Genomic DNA, 20,450 nt, shown 5'->3' on the forward strand with positions numbered 1-20,450 from the left:
CAAAAAAAAATAATGGGGATCAAAAAAAAATAATGGGGATCAAAAAAAAATAATGGGGATCAAAAAATAATGGGGATCAAAAAATAATGGGGGGATCAAAAAATAATAGGGGGATCAAAAAATAATGGGGGATCCAAAAAAAATAATGGGGATCCAAAAAAAATAATGGGGATCCAAAAAAAATAATGGGGATCCAAAAAATAATGGAGGATCCAAAAAAATAATGGGGATAAAAAATAATGGGGATAAAAAATAATATGGATCAAAAAAATAATATGGATCAAAAAAATAATATGGATCAAAAAAATAATGAGGATCAAAAAAAATAATAATGGGGATCCAAAAAAATAATAATGGGGATCCAAAAAAATAATAATGGGACCCAAAAAAATAATGGGGATCAACAAAATAATGGGGATCAAAAAATAATGGGGATCAACAAAATAATGGGGATCAAAAAATAATGGGAATCAAAAAATAATGAGAATAAAAAAATAATGAGAATCAAAAAATAATGGGGATCAAAAAAAATAATAATGGGAATCAAAAAAAATGGAGCAAAAAAAAAATAATGGGGATCAAAAAAAAATAATGGATTAAAAAAAATAATGGGGGATCAAAAAAAAATAATGGGGATCAAAAAAAAATAATGGGGGGATCAAAAAATAATGGGGGATCAAAAAAAAATAATGGGGATCCAAAAAAAATAATGGGGATCCAAAAAAAATAATGGGGATAAAAAATAATGGGGATAAAAAATAATGGGGATAAAAAATAATGGGGATAAAAAATAATTGGGCAAAAAAAAAAAATAACGGGTCTTAAAAAATAACGGGGCAAAAAAATAATGGGACCAAAAAAAAATGCGGCGTAAAAAATGGTGAGACTAAAAATAATGGGACAATAAAGATGGAGCAAAAAAAAAAAAAAAAAAAAAAAGAAAATGGAAAAACTAATTTCGGAAAATAATTTTGGGAAAAATAATGAAGAAAAGATAATTTAGGGAAAAAACAGGTGAGAGTGCAAGGAACAAAGGTTTACAAGAAGTGCTCAGCTTTGTATGAGTGTGCCGACAACATCAGTGAAATGTGTAAAACATTTACAAATACGGATTGTGAAATTAAACCAATTCATATCTTGCCCACCATATTAACTGTTCTTTATATGTAAAAAAAAAAACTCTTGGTCTATTATGTATGAATTCTGCAAAAATAGTCAGGAATGGCACATACTTACTTGTAAGAATCGGAGGGATAGCCATTACAAATGGGGTCGAGATAAACTCGATCGTTTGTAAGGCAATTACCCTTACATAGGATGGATGAAAGAGTCTGTATGGCAAATTGTTTCGGAGAGGGTAAACTCTCAAACCGTAATTAAGTAACCAGTCTTGGAGTTTTTATTGGAATAAAAGATGGAGAGAGGGACTGCTAAAAAAATGATAGTAAAACATACCAAACCGTAAAAAAAAAAAAAAAAAAAGAAGATTACCCATTGTTTTCTGATTTGTTTAAAAACAAATTCAAGAAAATTAATCTGTATTGGAGTGAGACTTAAATGAATTGTGTGCTCCAAGGATTTGAAACAATTTTGGCAGGTTATGATCAAAATAAGAATGGACATATATATATATATATATATATATATATATATATATATATCAACTTTTAGTTCAATGAATTTAAAAATTTATGACACAAAATGTTTGAATTTCAAATCAAAAGATTTTTATTATTCTATGTAAGACAAAGAATACATTTGAAATATTTTAACTCCTTATCCTATAGGATTTCGATGTCTACCATCTCTTTAGAGGAGAAAATATTAGCAAATAACTATAATGGTTTATACCTTATTTGCTAAAGTCAGTGAGACATGGAAAATCACAATAAAAAATTGATTGAGGAATTAAAAGTAAGGGAAGTTAACGAAAAAGATATAAAAGTTAACATCCAAAATCGCATCATTTTACCACACTGCTTTCAAGGACATTCACTTCGGATTTTACCATGCAATTTGGATGTTAACTTTTATATCCTTTTCTTTAACTTCACTTACTCTATGACTTAATTCCTCAATCAATTGTTAATTGTGATTTTCTTCAGCAAATAAGGTGTCAACCATTATAATTATTTGCTAATATTTTCTCCTCTGAAGAGATGGTAGACATTGAAATCCGATAGGATAAGGAGTTAAAATATTTCTAATGTATTCTTCGTCTTACATAGAATAAAAATCTTTTGATTTGAAATTTAACCATTTCACGTCATAAATTTTTAAAATTCATTGAATGACTAAAATTTTATTTATTTGCTCTATCTTGTATATCGAGCAATTCTTATATAAGTGGGATAGTACTTATAGAATATTACTGCCAATAATATTTTGTAAATCTTATAATCATAGGTTTCTATACCAGCTGATTGTCGGATAATTTTATTCTGAAGTGTGTGTGTGTGTATATATATATATATACACACACACACACACACACACATAGTTATAATGGTTTACACCTTATTTGCTAAAGTCAGTGAGACATGGAAAATCACAATTAAAAGTTGATTGAGGAATTTAATTTGCTATTTTATTACTTTTTTTAAATTTTTTTAGCTTTTTTCATTGATGATGATCTGGAGAATGACTTGAATGGCTTTGAGACTCACTAGTTGTGAAGTGGGTGATCATTTTACATTAAATTAATACAGAAAAGTAATCCCCCACTTTATATCACAATAAGTACAGCATGTAAGACAGATACTACACTTTGATCTTGGCCAAAAGGCTAAGAAAAGCTTAAAAAGCTAAGAACAGTGTATATATATATATATATATATATATATATATATATATATACACATACACACATTTTCTATAAGAGGTCCACGGGCCAGTTTAAAGATGTTGGTGGGCCGGATCTGGTCCGCAGGCTGTAGTATGGAGACCCCTGACCTACAGACTCCAAGGTGACATTGTGATTGGGTTTGTATCTCCTGAACAGTGGTAATTATCACTTCCTACACTGATGATTGCATAAGCATGAAACACTAGTGTCTGTAGGTTATAAGAATAATTGTTAATCTTTAAAAACTATTATAGCTACGCATGTGTGTATCATTGTAGGAATTTAAAAAATTAATTACATATAAATTTTAATCCGTGCTCCGCTTATCAAACCCATCGTGTAACGAAAGGGAATATAACAAATTACCATATTTAGAATATTTGTCATGTAATTTTACAGGTACTACATAAAAAAATGCAACATGATAAAACAAGTCCGATAACCATTAGTCGCGTGCTCTCGTGTAATGAATGAATACGTGAATGTAGGATTATCTTAAAGATAAACTAAAATTACTGAAATGGGCTGAAATGACTTAGAATGACTTTAATGAACTTAAGAATGACTTGAATGCTTAAAAAATAACTGGAATGATCTGGAGAATGACTTGAATGGCTTTGAGACTGACTAGTTGTGAAGTGGGTGATCATTTTACATTAAATTAATACAGAAAAGTGATCCCCCACTTTATATCACAATAAGTACAGCATGTAAGACAGATACTACACTTTGATCTTGGCCAAAAGGCCAAGAAAAGCTTAAAAAGCTAAGAACAACATCTATTAACAACAGACCTTTGATCAAGGCCAAGCACAAAAGTGTTACCGACGGATTGACGGAGTGACTTATAGAGTCGCTTGCACGCAACTAAAAATAAAATGTTAAAATGTATTTCTAATAAAAAAAAATATATAAAATTTTAATAAATTAAAAAAAAATAAAATATCAAATTAAAAAAAATAAAATATCAAATTAAAAAAAAATAAAATATCAAATTAAAAAAAATAAAATAGCAAATTAAAAAAAATAAAATAGCAAATTAAAAAAAAATAAAATAGCAAATTAAAAAAAAATAAAATATCAAATTAAAAAAAATAAAATAGCAAATTAAAAAAAATAAAATAGCAAATTAAAAAAAATAAAATAGCAAATTAAAAAAAATAAAATAGCAAATCAAAAAAAATAAAATAGCAAATTAAAAAATAATAAAATAGCAAATTAAAAAATAATAAAATAGCAAATTAAAAAATAATAAAATAGCAAATTAAAAAATAATAAAATAGCAAAATAAAATAGCAAATTAAAAAATAAAATAGCAAATTAAAAAACAATAAAATAGCAAATTAAAAAACAATAAAATAGCAAATTAAAAAATAATAATATAGCAAATTAAAAAATAATAATATAGCAAATTAAAAATAATGAAGTAGCAAATCAAAAAATAGAATAGCAAATTAAAAAATTAATGTAAACAAATAGCAATACATTCTCTATCGAAGATATTTTGTAAGAAAAAAAAAAAATTATTTACTACACAAATGCATTAAAATTTCTATTTCAAATTTGCTACTGAATAATTATAATTCATGGTTAATCTAATTAGCATTACAAAGAAATGGAGGTCATGGATAACAAAATAGAAAGGTAAAAAAAAAAAAATGCATGTAGCATTAAACCTTTCTTTCTTTCGTCTCTATTTATCCTCTCTTCCCCCTCCTCTTTCTGTCTCTCTTATCTTCAATCATAAAAATAATAATGAAAAAAAAAAAAAAAAAAAGAAAGGAAAAAAAAGGGGGGGGGGGAAACTGGACTTTGGTGCCATTAGCCAGAAGCAGAACTCAAAAGCAAAATTTTGTAAGGAAGAAAATAACATTTTTTTTAAAATTACGCATGATGCGTGCCCGGCGTGAACTTGCATAAGACTGTAAGCGAGCACACCATTCACTGAACTAAAACACTAGCAATATTATCACACCGCAAATTTATCTATTTAAAAAGTTAGAAACTCGCATTTGTCCATGCATGTTTAAGATTCAGCATCATAACCAAGATTTTTACATGACCCTTCGAATAAAACAACATTTCTACATGAAATAATTGACAATTTTTGTTTCTAATTTTTTTTTATATTATTTGTCCGAGAGATTGTTCTTTCTTACGATGCCACATCGATGCCACAACGATACGGATGACAAAAAGTTTTAAGCAGACATACAAACACACAGATGTTTGTGATTTATTTAATAGATTATTAGGTACTTAGGTATTTTTGGTATAACATTATTCAGAAAGCCATTCTTAACATGGGGAAGGGAGGGTGTTTTGTAACTATTCTGTGCTTCCAACTAACAATTTAAAAAAGAAAAAGGTACTAGAGTAGGCAATTAATCGATTTGATTGAAAAATGTGTGATTTTAATGATTTTGCTGACAACAGAACATGGGATTGGGAAACATTTGTTGATCCTCACTTTAATTCAACGTCTGGTCTCACTTCTAGTATATATATATATATATATATATATATATATATATAGGAATGTGCTCTGATAAACTCATGGCACGTGTGCCCCTTCAACATACAAATCTCCGACAAACCCGGTTAGCAACAAAATCACACCCCTTCATTATTAAGGTCCCTAAATGCTAGAAAGTTTTGGTACTAGTGCACTTATTGATCCGTGCTGAAATAATATTTAGAAAGCCATTCTTAACATGGGGAGGGTGTTTGGTACCTATTCTGTACTTTCACCTAACAATTTAATAAAAACAGATATAAAACATTAATTAAACTTGAAAATATTATTTAAAAAAATAGCCCGGATCAATAAGCACAAAAAAAAAAAAAAAAAAAAAAAAAAAGTGAAATTTGAATTTAATATAGAAAAAAAAAACTTTAGCAATAGCGCAGTACCGAAAATACATAAGCATTGATTATTGGATACTGTTTTAAAAGGTCTGTAAACATAAAACCTATAGGTTTAATTTTAGGGATTTAAAAAAAAAAAAAAAAAAAAAAAACAGAGGCTAAAATAATCCCCCGTGTTTATAAAAATTACTGCAATTTTTCATTGCAATTAGTTCATTATTCTTGGATGCTGGTTTAGAAGGGATAGGGGAATCTGTAACCTCCAAAACAGATCTTGATCAAATTGAAAATGGTGTTATTGTCTTTCTTAAGAGCAATCACATAGGATTAAATCATGAAATATCTTTTAAGTTCCATGTATAAATTTTTTATAAGGAACAAACATTAGACATTTTTTATATATATATATATATATATATATATATATATATACAGAAATTGTAATGCATTTCTATAGCAAATAAAATAATTAAAATGCAATTCTATAATAAATAAATTAAAAATAAAAAATAAATAAAAAATGCAATGCAGTAGTAAAATATAAATTGTGTGAGTACTGATAAAAAAGAAAATTTTATGGTAAAGCTAAAAAATAATATTCAAGTTGAAAAAAATTATTGCATTAAAATTGATTAAAAAGTGATTTTCCTGCTAAAAAAAAAGCTAAAAAGAAAATAAATGCCAAACATAAATCATAAAAATCAATAAAAAATGAATGCTAAAATCAATTAAAAAAAGCTAAAAATAAACGCTAAAATAAATATTAAAATCAATGAAAAAAAAGCTAAAAAACATTAATGCTATAAATACTAAAATCAGTAAAAAATGCTTTAAAAAAATTAAATGCCAAAAATAAATCATAGAAATCAATAAAAAATGAATGCTAAAAATAAATGCTAAAATCAATTAAAAAAGGCTAAAAATGAATGCTAAAATAAATATTAAAATCAATAAAAAACAGCTAAAAAAATTAATGTTATAAATACTAAAATCAGTAAAAAATGCTTAAAAAAAAATAAATGCTAAAAACAAATACTAAAAATCAATAAAAAATGAATGCTAAAGAAGATGCTAAAAATCAATAAAAATGACTAAGCTACACACAAGCATATATAACATTCCATTAAAATGAAAAAATATTTTTAATTCATGTTTTTTTATTAATTTTTTTAATTTAAATAATTTTTATCTAAATTTTAAAATTCAATCAAGTTTTTAATTTGTGAAAAATTTCTAAGATTAAATTTTAAAACGAAAAAAAGATTTGAAATATTCTTGAAATAAAAGAAAAATTAAAAACAATTTCATTAAAAAGATTTTTTAGTTAAAAATTTTTCAAATTTTTCAAATAAAATAATCTTTATTTAAAAAATGTTCTTGACAATTTAATTAAAAAAAAAAAAAAATCAAAACAGAAAATCACGCCATCACAAATATTAATTTTAAAAACATTTTGCAGATTAAATTTCAAAATGAAACAAAAATAAACGAAATATTTTTTCACTGAAAAAAAAAAAAAAAAATTATTTTAATGTTTTAATAAAAAAATCTTTAAGTAAAAATATTTTTTTTTTTAATTAAAAAAAATAATATGCTATCATAAAATTAACATTCCATAAAAACATTACATCAAAGGGTCTTATTTGATTGCAGGTGTCGGGGAAGGAAACAGGAGACATTCCCTTTATTTATAATCACGGAGAAGAACTGACGTGCCGTTTAAACCAGGAGGGAAACTAAATATTTGGTTAAATATTACACACTACAACCGTAAACCTAACGGAAACGAAAACAATATAACTCAATTTCTAAACTATTAGAATTTAAAAAAAAATGCTTCACAACAAGATAACAATATTAAATATCAAAGTTTACAAGGAAACTTTAAATAACAATGGAAGGTCTGCTGGATCTAAAACGGATTGGACTGATAAGATGCATATAAAGGGTGAAACGATAAAATTGTCGCCCTAGAAAAGACGACATGATTCCATTTCCGTTTGATGAAAACTAGTTGTCTTTTTTTTATTGGAGACCATCTACTAGTTGGCCAGTTGTGTACGAATCCCAAGAGCGATAGGAACCTTCTATCATGTCTGAAAGTGACACAATATTCACCGAGTGAAATCGGAGATGCACCGCTGTACAACTCAAGCTCTATATCAATCCAAGTTATGACAACAGGACCATTGTCAGCGCCCTCAAAATGCATCACTGGATTACCACAAATAACAGGGACGTGCCCAGATAAATGAAAACAAAGTTTCCGTGCACGGTTATGGTCTTTAGTGTGGTTTCAAGTGAGGGCCACATCATGCCACCTCACATCTTCGAAGTCGGCTTGAAAGTCGATACCAAAGTGTACCTGGATGTTCTGAAGAGTGTGGTGATCTCTCGGTGCAATCAGTTGGCCGCTGGCAGAGTCAGGGTGTGGCAAAAGGACTCGGCGCCAGCCCACAAGTTCAAAGAGACCCAGGCTTGGCTTTCGAAGGAGTGCTAAGACTTTGTACTCTTCTCTCACTGCCCCTCACCTTCTTCCCCGACCTGAACCTGCTGGTCTACTTTGTTTGGTCATACGTACGTCAAGAACATTATCAACATGGCTTCCCACAACACCAAAGCCGGCCTGATTGCTGCCATTTGCCGAGTATTCACCAAGCTCCTGTTGGCGCTCGTGGAAAAGGCATGCTCCTAGTTCTGGACCTGTACCAAGGCGGTGATTGAGGCTGAAGGCGGCTACATTATAATAGATGTCAGCTCTACTACATAATCAAGTTACCTGAATTGATTTTTTTTCGATAAAAGTTTTAAAATAAAACTGTGTTTTTTTTTTGTTTTTTTTTTTTTTTTTAGGGCGACAATTTTATCGTTCCACCCGGTACGTACCTACAAAAAATATACAATCATTTAAAAAAAAAAAAAAAAAAAAGCCTCGTATTATTTGAACTATCATAATGAATTAAATTTTTTTTTTTTTTTCTTTTCAACTGTTTTAACTAATATAACAAATAGTTTTGCTGAAGAATATAGGTTTTAGTTCAGAATTTATAAGAAATTATATACGAGGGTTTTTCAATAAGTTTCCAGACTTTTTCGCATGGGCATTTTTATTGATAGTACACACATTGAACTCTAGTCCCCTTCAAAGTAATCTCCTCCGGCTGCAATGCATTTGTTGTGCCGTTCCAACAACTTCTACAAAGCTCCTTAGCAACCCTTTTGTGTGAGCATGTCAATGACCCTCGTCATAGCCTCTTTCATCTCCTCAACTGTCTCATAACAACAGCTTCTAAGGTTTTTGTTGAGTTTAGCGAATAATTAAAGTCACAAGGAGCAAGGTCTGGATTATAAGGAGGGTGAGGAACTATCTTGATGCTCATCTTCATCAAATAGTCTGTGACAAGGATGGAGCTGTGGACTGGTGCATTCCTGCAAATCTTCCACATCTTCAGTTCCTCGTGAATAATTGTGTGCAGTTTCCACACTGACATCAAACTGTGCACTTATTGTCTCTATAGACAAACGATGATCCTTATCCATGAAATTCTTTATTTGGCCAATCAACTCTGGTGTTCCGACTTCCTTACTCCTCCTACACCTCTCATAATCTCTCACAGACTCCCTGCCTTCCTTGAATCTCTTATGCCACTCGAAAACTGATGCTTGCTTCATACAAGATCATCCAAAAACAGTTTGAAGTATTTCATGCGTTTCTGCGGCATTTTTTCCAAGTTTAAAACAGAATTTCATTGTACATCGTTTTTCTAAAGTGTCCTCATGTCCCGATCGCATTTTTGAAATTCATCCAGCTGTGGCAATCAGGCTTTAGTAGGGTGTATTCCAATTCCTGCTGTAGCTGTTCAGTTGAACTTGAAATCATGCAAATTGGCCTTTCACCTCATATTGAAGGCACCTCGTATGTTATTATAGCGAAACTAAATATATTTTCATCATTTTAAGCTATTCATAGGCAATACAGCAAATATTGCAAGTTTGAATTATTGTGTAATTATCATTTTTATATCTGGTTTTCAAAATGACTAACGAGACAGCTGCTTCTTTGGTGGTCATAAAATTTGATTTTCTTATTTAAAAATAAAACTACTTGATCAATTTACATGATTTTCGGAATATAACATTTTCATTTGATCACGAGTATATACATTATAAAGATTTTTTTTACTTTTTTTTTTTTTTTTTTTTTAAATACGGGGGAATTCTGGACAAAAAAAAAAAAAAATTCTTCCGACAAAACCTTATACAAGAGCCATTCCAAAAGTAATACCTCCTATATTTTTTTTTATTCTGCCCTAACAGATCAATGATGATTGCAAATCACATTGTTAAAATGACTAACCTTATGCATTCATGATCTGAAAGTTTCATCTTTCTGTTACAGATATTGACGATGTGAGGCTAAGAAAGCAACCCCTGTCATGGGCGTATGTCAGAAGCAGAGATACGTCATTGAATTCCTCCATGCAGAAAAAATTAAACTGATCAACATTAACCGGTGCCTTTATGTCAGCACAGTGAGGAGATGGGTCCGTCAATTTCAGAGGGGCGACAAAGATGCGAGTGATAAAGTGCACTCTGGATGCCCATGCACTGCCATTGATTATTGCTGGGAAAAGTGCATTGAGAATGGTGGTGACTATGTAGAAAATCAAATTCTGGAGCAGAAAAGGTTACTCGTTTTCAGAGTATCACTCCTGTCTTCAAAGCTCTTCAACTTTTGGAGTTCAACTATATAGGATGCTTTAATAGGCTGCTTGACTTCAGGGTTCATCCAGATTTCCAGGTCCTGGATATGACCTTAAACTATATCCAGTGGTGAGGCCCCAGCTTGCGGGCTTTGGGGAGTGTGGAGCCACCCTTTAATTACCATTGCTCCCAGGTCCACTCTGACCCAGAGTGGTAGTACTTGTTAGAGTCCCAACTATGGGTTAAATAGAAATCGACTTGATAACAAATATATTCTATTAAAAAATTTTCTTCAAAATCTTTGGATTCGGCATTAAATAACCCGAAAAGGGTTGATATGCCGTAAAACCAAAACAACCAACCAACAGATTTTTAATGTTCATTTTCAAGGTTTTTCAAGGCCTTCTCCAGACAAAATTTAAGTTTTCGAAACAAAAATTTGATATATAGACAATGATTGGCCTTCGGGACAAGATCAAAGTGTAGTATCTGTTCTTCAGATGCTGCACTTCAATTTCTTGTTCTCTGTCAGTGGAGGAGAAATCCTTCACGACTGAGACAATTTTAATTTTTGTTCCTTTTCTCCACACTAAAAAACGACCCTGGTGTCTAACTCTGTCCCGTGGGGAGGCATTGTAAATAGGAACAATGATATAATAAAGAGAAAACTTAATAATTGACAACAGAAAAAATTAGTTTCATTTACATACAAAACAATATTTCTATCGACTACTATATTTACATTCTTTGACCCACTTATATTTGGCTAACCAAGCGTGATTAAATGTTATTCTCTCCACTTTAGATTGGTATATGATGTGTCTTACTTTTAAATTTGGAATTTCCGGTATTGTGGATACAAGAGTTATATCCCTTTATTATTCAACTACCCAATGTTATATGAGAAAACTTCACATAGTTCTGTAATAAAGGAACATAACTCTTGTACTCACAAAAATACGATGCAATTTTAGAACAATGCATTTTGATTTTATTTTCAATATTTAAAAAATATTTTGATGGTATTTTAAATTCACACAGGGTTCGTACAAATGCTATTTCAACCTTTAGCACGATAGACCAATCAAAATGTTATTTCGTACTTTAGCATGAGAGACCAACTAAAATGCTATTTGGAACTTGAGCATAAACTGACTAAAATATTATTTCCAGCCACACCTTGATAAACCGACTAAAATACTATTTTGAACTTGAGCATGACAGCTTAACTAAAATTCTATTTTGTGCCTCATCATGATATGTTGACTAAAATTCTATTTCGAACTTGAGCATGACAGACCGACTAAAATGCTATTTCTAACCTCAGCATGACAGACTGATTAAAATACTATTTGTAAAGTTTTTCAAGGCCTTCTCAGACAAAATTCAAGTTTTCAAAGAAAAAATATTGGGGGTTTGCATTACAATTCACAGCAATACGAAAAAGAGGTAAAAAAAAAAAAAAAACTTTTATTTTTGGCAGCCAAAAAATTAAATTTTACATAAAAAAAGACGGAGAGTTGAATCTTTATCATGAAACTACTCGAGGTAGTTTTGTGATAAAGGGGCATAACTCTTGTATCCACAATACTACTATGCAATTTCAGAACAATGTATTTCGATTTTATTTAAAATATTTTAATGCTATTTTTTTTATTAATACTTAAAAAAATAATTCAGCAGTATTTATGTGATTTTATTCTTAATATTTCAACACAGATTTTTATTGGACAGAATACAATTTTCAAGACCTTTTCAAGACATTTTCCATATTTTCAAGGATTTTTCAAGGTAATAATAGAAATAAGGCCTTTTTAAGTCTGTACGAACCTTAGTTTTGATGGTACCATGTTTGTCTTTATAACTCTTCAACATTTTTTTTAGTTAAAAATTTGGAACAGCTCTCATATTATTGGGATTATTATTCTGGTTATTATTTTTGCAATGTTTCGGCCAATTTAATCTAGAGCTTCCTTCAACAAGAAATTGATAAGGAATTTCGAACAGAATTTTTACTGGACATAAAGAATACAATTTTCAAGGCCTTTTTAAGACATTTTTCCATATTTTCAAAGATTTTTCAAGGTAATTTTAGAAATAAGGCCTTTTCAAGTCTGTACGAACCTTAGTTTTGATGGTACCATTTTTTAAAAATCTTAAACATTTTTTTTTTTTTAGTTAAAAAATAGGATGTATAACTTTTGGAACAACTCTCGTGTTATTGGGATTATTATTCTGGTTATTATTTTTGCAATGTTTTGGCTAATTTAACCTAGAGCCTTCTTCAACAAGAAATTGATACAGAATTTCGAACAGAATTTTTACTGGACATAAAGAATACAATTTTCAAGGCCTTTTTAAGAAATTTTCCATATTTTCTAAGATTTTTCAAGGTAATTTTAGAAATAAGGCCTTTTCAAGGCAAAAGTCAAAATTCAAGGATACTTTGAGTAGGTGATTACTAAGCTTCTATCTTTCCATAACTGATCCCCATCTGGTATCAATTGAAATGAATGGCTCTCATCTTGGGGAGGCTCCATGTTTTGACAAGCTTCTGGATCTGACCTTTACTCTTGATTTGAAATAAATCATCAAATCCGTTGCCAAGGCTGTTGCAAAAATGGGAGAATCTGCAATAACACGGTGCAGTTTCAGAACAATGTATTTCGATTTTATTTTTAATATTTAAAAAATATTTTAATAGTATTTTTTATTAATACTTAAAAAATAATTTGATCGTATTTATTCTGATTTTATTTTTAATATTTCGACAAAATTTTTTTACTGGACATGAAGAATACCGTTTTCATATTTTCACGGTAATAATAGAAATAAGGCTTTTTCAAGTTAGTACAAACCCTGGTTTTAATCGTACCATTTTTGTCTTTGTAGCTCTTCAACTTTTTTTTTTATTAAAAAATAGGATGTATCACTTTTGGAACAGCTCACATATTATTCAAGTAAATATTTGTGATAAGGAATTGATAAGGATGTCTTCAAGTCCAACATAAACAAATTCCTGATGAACCGCCCCTTTAAGTAAGTCACTTTATCAAATCTCCGATACTAACGATTACTACGATACTATTGCATTGATTACTGTGCATGCAATAACCCCTATCCTCGAGTGGCTTCCGGGCCTTGGTAAGTGGTGACTTCCATGTAAAAAAAAAAAAAAAAAAAAATTTTTAAATGGAATCTTTTATTTAATCCTTAAAGACAATGTCCCACATCTCTTAATGCATTATTAAGCATAGTCGGGTTTTAATCCAGTAGCTGGAAGGGAAGGGCTACATGCATAGTTGCTTGAGTTGCGATCTTGTTTGAAATCCAGTTTTCTCAGGACTTGAAATCAGCTAAAACTAAGTCCACAGCTGAAACAGGTATGCACATATGCAGCCAATGATGTTTATTTTATTATCGGAATCCTTTGAGATGAGTAATTTGTATATTTATTCATTTGCGGACTGTTATCCTCATCTTTATAGTTGTTGTTTCACAACGTTTCGACCAACTATTCCTTTGGTCTTCTTTAGGTGGGTAACCACGACAGGACAGGAATGCTGAGTCTTTTGACTGTATCCTCAGTAAATACTGCCTTCCATAGTTGTTGTCGTCTCACCACATTTTGACCAACTATTCCTCTGGCCTTCTTCAGGTGGTTAACCACGACAGGACAGGAATACTGAGTCTCTTAACTGTATCCTCAGTAAATACTGCCTTCCATAGTTGTAGTCTCACCACGTTTTGGTTAACTAATCCTCTGGCCGACTTTGGTTAGGATTGAAACTGCTATCCTCAGACAATGCTCACCTGGAACCGTAGAGATTCAATGCCACTATCCACTGCACCACAGGCCCTGCCTGACGAAGGCCAGAGGAATAGTTGGCCGAAAAGTAGTGAAACAACTACTATAAAGATGAGGATAACAGTCCACAAATAAATAAACTAATGTTTGTTTAACTAACAAAGTTTTTACTATAACACAACTCTACCTATCACTGGACATTATTTTATGAACACTGGAATTTCGATTGATTAACACCGTTCTACCGTTTCATTAAATATCTCACTACTGATGCAATTCTCTACCTATATACCTATTTACAATGCCTCCCCACGGGACAGAGTTAGACACCAGGGTCGTTTTTTTAACGTGGAGAAAAGGTACAAAAATAAAAATTGTCTCAGTCGTGAAGGACCGCCCCTCCACCGAAAGAGAACAAGAAATGGAAGTGCAGCACCCGAAGAACAGATGGTATTTATTTGCTCCCCCACTGAGCAAATTAGGCACAAGGCCGATTTTTAAAGTGAGGAGTGAAGGGGAAATGGGGACGAACTCCCCGGGGAGTAGGGGAGCTGGATAGTGACTATTGGTATGAAGGGTTGCCCCTACATTGACCAAGGTCTTATATGTGGGGTTGCCCCCACATATGGTCTTTGCTTGCAGTATCTGTCGGAACAGATGGTATTTATTTGCTCCCCCACCGAGCAAATTAGGCACAAGGCCAATTTTTAATGTGAGGAGTGAAGGGGAGGGGAAGGGAAAAAGGGGACCAGCTTCCGAGAGGTGGGAAATGGGAGCTGGTTAATGGTCAGGCATGTGGGGTTGCCCCACATCTGGTCTTTGCTAGTCATAGCTAGTCATAGCTTGTAGTATCTGTCGGAACAGATGGTGTTTATTTGCTCCCCCACCGAGCAAATTAGGCACAAGGCCGATTTTTAATGTGAGGAGTGAAGGGAGGGGGAAGGGAAAAAAGGGGACCAGCTCCCGAGAGGTGGGAAATGGGAGCTGGTTAAAGGTCAGGCATGTGGGGTTGCCCCCACATCTGGTCTTTGCTAGTCATAGCTAGTCATAGCTTGCAGCATCTGCCGGAACAGATACTACACTTTGATCTTGGCCCGAAGGCCAAGAAGAGCCAAGTACGTCCAAGGATGAAGCACTGTTGCCAGATCTGGCCAGAAGCTGCTAGAAAGGGCTTATCTTGACTTAACAAAGTTCAAAATAGACTTCGTAACCTAGCGGAGGAATGCCCTTTTCTCTTCCCTGCAACCTTTTTACCACAGGAAGTTACATTGGTCGAAACGCTGTAAAAATAACACTCAAAATGAGAACTCTAGTCAGAATAATCCAAAGTATCGAAAGTATCAATCCTCATTTTAAGAAAATTGAGAAACGGATGCAGAAATAATGGGTGGGTGGAGAATTAAAGTTATACGCAAACATTACAGGTTACATTTGGTGACCTTCGACCTCAGCTAATACTCTCAAACGTCTAAACATATCGGTTTACAGGATGGAGGGAAAGGGGGGGGTAGATTCGGGGGGGGGGGGAAATGATTCTCAAATGCAAATAATCATGCAACAACTTATTGTCAAACAACTATTTCATATCGGAAAAAAAAAAAAAAAATTGCAATGCATCAGCAGTCACGGAAGGGTGGGGTGCGCTTTCTCCCCTACACCCCCAGTGTGGGGGCCCTTCAAGACACGGGTGAGTGTTATTACTTGGCGACATATTAAAAAGACACTGCAAACCAACAAAATGAAGATAGTCATTAAAAATACCTGGTCCTCTCCCAGATGGATATTTGTCACAGACATGGCGGTGGGTAGGTCGTCTTTATCTTTACCCTGGAGGGTGAGAAACAATCACAAAATCCTGTAGATGTGGGGGTGAAGGTATTATTATATGGAGGGGAGGGAGAGTGGATGTGGTGTATATAACAGTCATCGATTGACTGCGCTTAGAAAATTAACCATTATTTACTTTGGAAGGTGCAGCATACTTATGTGCTGATGTTACGCGCAAGGGTATGACTTGAGTAGGATCAGTAGGTACATTCGGATGTTTTGCTGGAGATAGAGATGGAGATGGTGGAAGAGGAAGAGAGATGGGATAGAGAGAGAGATAAAGGGGGATGGGGAGATATGAGGAAAGAAAAGGAGAGACAGGGAGAGACGGGGGATAGGGAGAGACGGGGGATAGGGAGAGACGGGGGATAGGGAGAGACGAGGGAAAGACGGGAGGAGAGATCGGGGGAAAGACGGGAGGAGAGATCGGGGGAAAGACGGGAGGAGAGATGGGAGGAGAGACCGGGGGAAAGACGGGAGGAGAGACCGGGGGAAAGACGGGAGGAGAGACCGGGGGAAAGACGGGAGGAGAGACCGGGGGAAAGACGGGAGGAGAGACCGGGGGAAAGACGGGAGGAGAGAAGGGGACAGACGGGGAGGGAAAGAAGGGGACAGACGGGGAAAGACGGGGAGAGACGGGGAAAGACGGGGAGAGGAGGGGAAAGATGGGGAGAGAAGGGGAGAGAAGGGGAAAGACAAGGAGAGAAGGGGAAAGGGAAGAGAAGGGGAAAGAAGGGAAGAGAAGGGGAAATTCGAGGAGAAAGACGAGGAGACACTGGGACGGAGAAAGACGAGGAGACACTGGGACGGAGAAAGACGAGGAGACACTGGGACGGAGAAAGACGAGGAGACACTGGGACGGAGAAAGACGAGGAGACACTGGGACGGAGAAAGACGAGGAGACACTGGGACGGAGAAAGACGAGGAGACACTGGGACGGAGAAAGACGAGGAGACACTGGGACGGAGAAAGACGAGGAGACACTGGGACGGAGAAAGACGAGGAGACACTGGGACGGAGAAAGACGAGGAGACACTGGGACGGAGAAAGACGAGGAGACACTGGGACGGAGAAAGACGAGGAGACACTGGGACGGAGAAAGACGAGGAGACACTGGGACGGAGAAAGACGAGGAGACACTGGGACGGAGAAAGACGAGGAGACACTGGGACGGAGAAAGACGAGGAGACACTGGGACGGAGAAAGACGAGGAGACACTGGGACGGAGAAAGACGAGGAGACACTGGGACGGAGAAAGACAAGGAGACACTGGGACGGAGAAAGACAAGGAGACACTGGGACGGAGAAAGACAAGGAGACACTGGGACGGAGAAAGACAAGGAGACACTGGGACGGAGAAAGACAAGGAGACACTGGGACGGAGAAAGACAAGGAGACACTGGGACGGAGAAAGACAAGGAGACACTGGGACGGAGAAAGACAAGAGATGGGCAGAAAAACAAGGAGAGACAGAAGAGGGAAAGACGAGGACAACTGGGGAGAGGGAAATAAGAGGAAAGATGGAAAGAGAAACAGAGAAGGAAAGAAAGAAAAGAATACATGTTTTGCCATAATTAACCCGTTGATTTTCTGTGAACATTTTAAGGAAAAATTGTTGAATTAATCTTGTGATGCTGTAAAATGCGAAGAAAATGGTGAAAGGAAAATTGAAAAAAGAATACAAACTTAATTAAACAGCAGAGAAAGAGGAAAAGGAAAGAAAAGGGAGAGAACAGAAAGAAACAAAAAGAAGAGAAAATAAAAATTAAAGCAAATAAAAGCATGGAAAAAGAAAAAAAAAAAAAGGAAAGAAAATGACAAGAAAGAAAATGAAAAATAACTTGAAAAAGGAAAAGGAAGAAAAGAGAAAGGAAAAAGAGACCGGAAGAAAAGGAAACAAAAAAGGAAAAAAAGAAAAAAGAAAAAAGGAAAGAAAAAAGAAAAAAGGAAAGAAAAAAGGAAAAAGGAAAGAAAAAAGGAAAAAGGAAAGAAAAAAGGAAAAAGGAAAGAAAAAAGGAAAAAGGAAAGGAAAGAAAAAAAGGAAAGAAAAAAAGGAAAGAAAAAAAGGAAAGAAAAAAAGGAAAGAAAAAAAAGGAAAGAAAAAAAGGAAAGAAAAAAAGGAAAGAAAAAAGGAAAGAAAAAAGGAAAGAAAAAAAGGAAAGAAAAAAAGGAAGGAAAAAAAGGAAAGAAAAAAAGGAAAGAAAAAAAGGAAGGAAAAAAGGAAAGAAAAAAAGGAAAGAAAAAAAGGAAAGAAAAAAGGAAAGAAAAAAGGAAAGAAAAAAGGAAAGAAAAAAGGAAAGAAAAAAAGGAAAGAAAAAAAGGAAAGAAAAAAAGGAAAGAAAAAAAGGAAAGAAAAAAAGGAAAGAAAAAAAGGAAAGAAAAAAGGAAAGAAAAAAGAAAAAAAGGAAAGAAAAAAGGAAAGAAAAAAGGAAAGAAAAAAAGGAAAGAAAAAAATGAAAGAAAAAAAGGAAAGAAAAAATGAAAAAAAAGGAAAGAAAAAGGAAAGAAAAAAGAAAAAAGGAAAGAAAAAAGGAAAGAAAAAAGGAAAGAAAAAAGGAAAGAAAAAAGGAAAGAAAAAAGGAAAGAAAAAAGGAAAGAAAAAAAGGAAAGAAAAAAAGGAAAGAAAAAAAGGAAAGAAAAAAAGGAAAGAAAAAAAGGAAAGAAAAAAGGAAAAAGGAAAGAAAAAAGGAAAAAGGAAAGAAAAAAGGAAAAAGGAAAGAAAAAAGGAAAAAAAGGAAAGAAAAAAAGGAAAGAAAAAAAGGAAAGAAAAAAAGGAAAGAAAAAAGGAAAGAAAAAAAAGGAAAGAAAAAAAGGAAAGAAAAAAAGGAAAGAAAAAAAGGAAAGAAAAAAAGGAAAGAAAAAAAGGAAAGAAAAAAAGGAAGGAAAAAAAGGAAAGAAAAAAAGGAAAGAAAAAAAGGAAGGAAAAAAAGGAAAGAAAAAAAGGAAAGAAAAAAGGAAAGAAAAAAGGAAAGAAAAAAGGAAAGAAAAAAGGAAAGAAAAAAGGAAAGAAAAAAAGGAAAGAAAAAAAGGAAAGAAAAAAAGGAAAGAAAAAAGGAAAGAAAAAAGGAAAGAAAAAAGAAAAAAAGGAAAGAAAAAAGGAAAGAAAAAAGGAAAGAAAAAAGGAAAGAAAAAAGGAAAGAAAAAAAGGAAAGAAAAAAATGAAAGAAAAAAAGGAAAGAAAAAAAGGAAAGAAAAAATGAAAAAAAAGGAAAGAAAAAGGAAAGAAAAAAGGAAAGAAAAAAGAAAGGAAAAAGGGAAGAAAAAAGGAAAAAGGAAGGAAAAAAGAAAAAAAGGAAAAGGAAAAAGGAAAGAAAGGAAAAAAGGAAAGAAAGGAAAAAGGAAAGAAAGGAAATAGGAAAGGAAAAGGGAAAGAAAGAAAAAAGGGATGAAAGAAAAAGGGAAAGAAAGAAAAAGGGAAAGAAAGAAAAGGGGAAAGAGAAAGAACAGAGAACGTATAAAACAAAATTAAAATATACAAACAAAATTAAAAAAGTGTCTCTAAAAATGGACAAAAAACAAAAACAAAAAAAAAACAGCAAATAAATTTATCGAAAAATAAAAATTAAGCTGAAGCCAAAATAAAAAACCTTAAGAATACATAATTCCTCCTCCCCCCAAAAAAGGACCTTAAAAATGAGGAGGGAGAGGGCAATGATTGCCTTACCATCTTGGAAAGCCTCTGGTGATCTCTTGGTTCAAACATTGACTGAGGGCGAGCAGTGCCTGGAATCCGCTTTAAGTCCGTCACAACTGTACTGTGAGGTGGTGTGGTTGATTGCCTGTGTTGCCTTCCCTGGGACAGACCATTCAACATGGAGGTGCTGGTCGCTGTCGTTAACGTATTTGGATTGTTGTTGTTGTTATTGATGTTTCCACATTTGTCACGTTTCAGGAGAGAGTTTTCTTCGACTAACGAATTGATCTGAGAAAGAAAAAACATTCGACAGGGTTCAATTTTCAAACTTTTCAGGGTTTAGACAGGGTTCATACAGATTTTACAAGTCCAATTTTCAAACTTTTCAAAGCCATTTTAGTGGTGCTTTAATATTTTAAATATTTTAATAGAATTTATTTCAGTTACATTTTTAATATTGAGTATTAAAAAATATTTTGATAGTATTTATTTCGATTTTATTTTTAATATCTAAAAAATATTTTAATAGCACTTTAGTTTAAACTTTTAAAATATTTTAACAGTGCTTATGTCGATTTTATTTTTAATATTTAAAAAAATATTTTAATAGTATTTAATATTTAAAAAATATTTTAATAGTATTTAATATTTAAAAAATATTTTAATAGTATTTAATATTTCAAAAATATTTTAATAGTGCTTTAATATTCAAAATATTTTAATAGTATTAATTTTGATTTTATTTTTAATGTTCTGACACAAAT

The 20,450-nt window shown here is 32.7% G+C and overlaps 1 protein-coding gene and 1 pseudogene across 3 annotated transcripts in view; both read right to left on the reverse strand.

Moving 5' to 3' along the window:
- LOC145269031 (ARF GTPase-activating protein GIT2-like) overlaps positions 1-20,450 on the reverse strand; it is a 428,028-nt gene that overhangs the window by 69,298 nt on the left and 338,280 nt on the right. For 2 of the 3 annotated variants that reach the window (XM_080124621.1, XM_080124620.1), the window contains 2 exons: positions 19,717-19,974; positions 15,987-16,052 (listed from right to left, as the gene is read on the reverse strand). In XM_080124621.1, the coding sequence (XP_079980747.1) occupies positions 15,987-16,052; positions 19,717-19,974 (324 nt within the window). The remainder of the gene's footprint in view (positions 1-15,986; positions 16,053-19,716; positions 19,975-20,450) is intronic. The other variant, XM_080124622.1, reaches the window with a different exon arrangement.
- LOC145269966 (U2 spliceosomal RNA) lies at positions 3,483-3,604 on the reverse strand (annotated as a pseudogene).

The sequence above is a fragment of the Euprymna scolopes genome, chromosome 45 (genome assembly GCF_053919585.1).
Source record: "Euprymna scolopes isolate OS-2025 chromosome 45, ASM5391958v1, whole genome shotgun sequence".
Classification (NCBI taxonomy): domain Eukaryota; kingdom Metazoa; phylum Mollusca; class Cephalopoda; order Sepiida; family Sepiolidae; genus Euprymna; species Euprymna scolopes.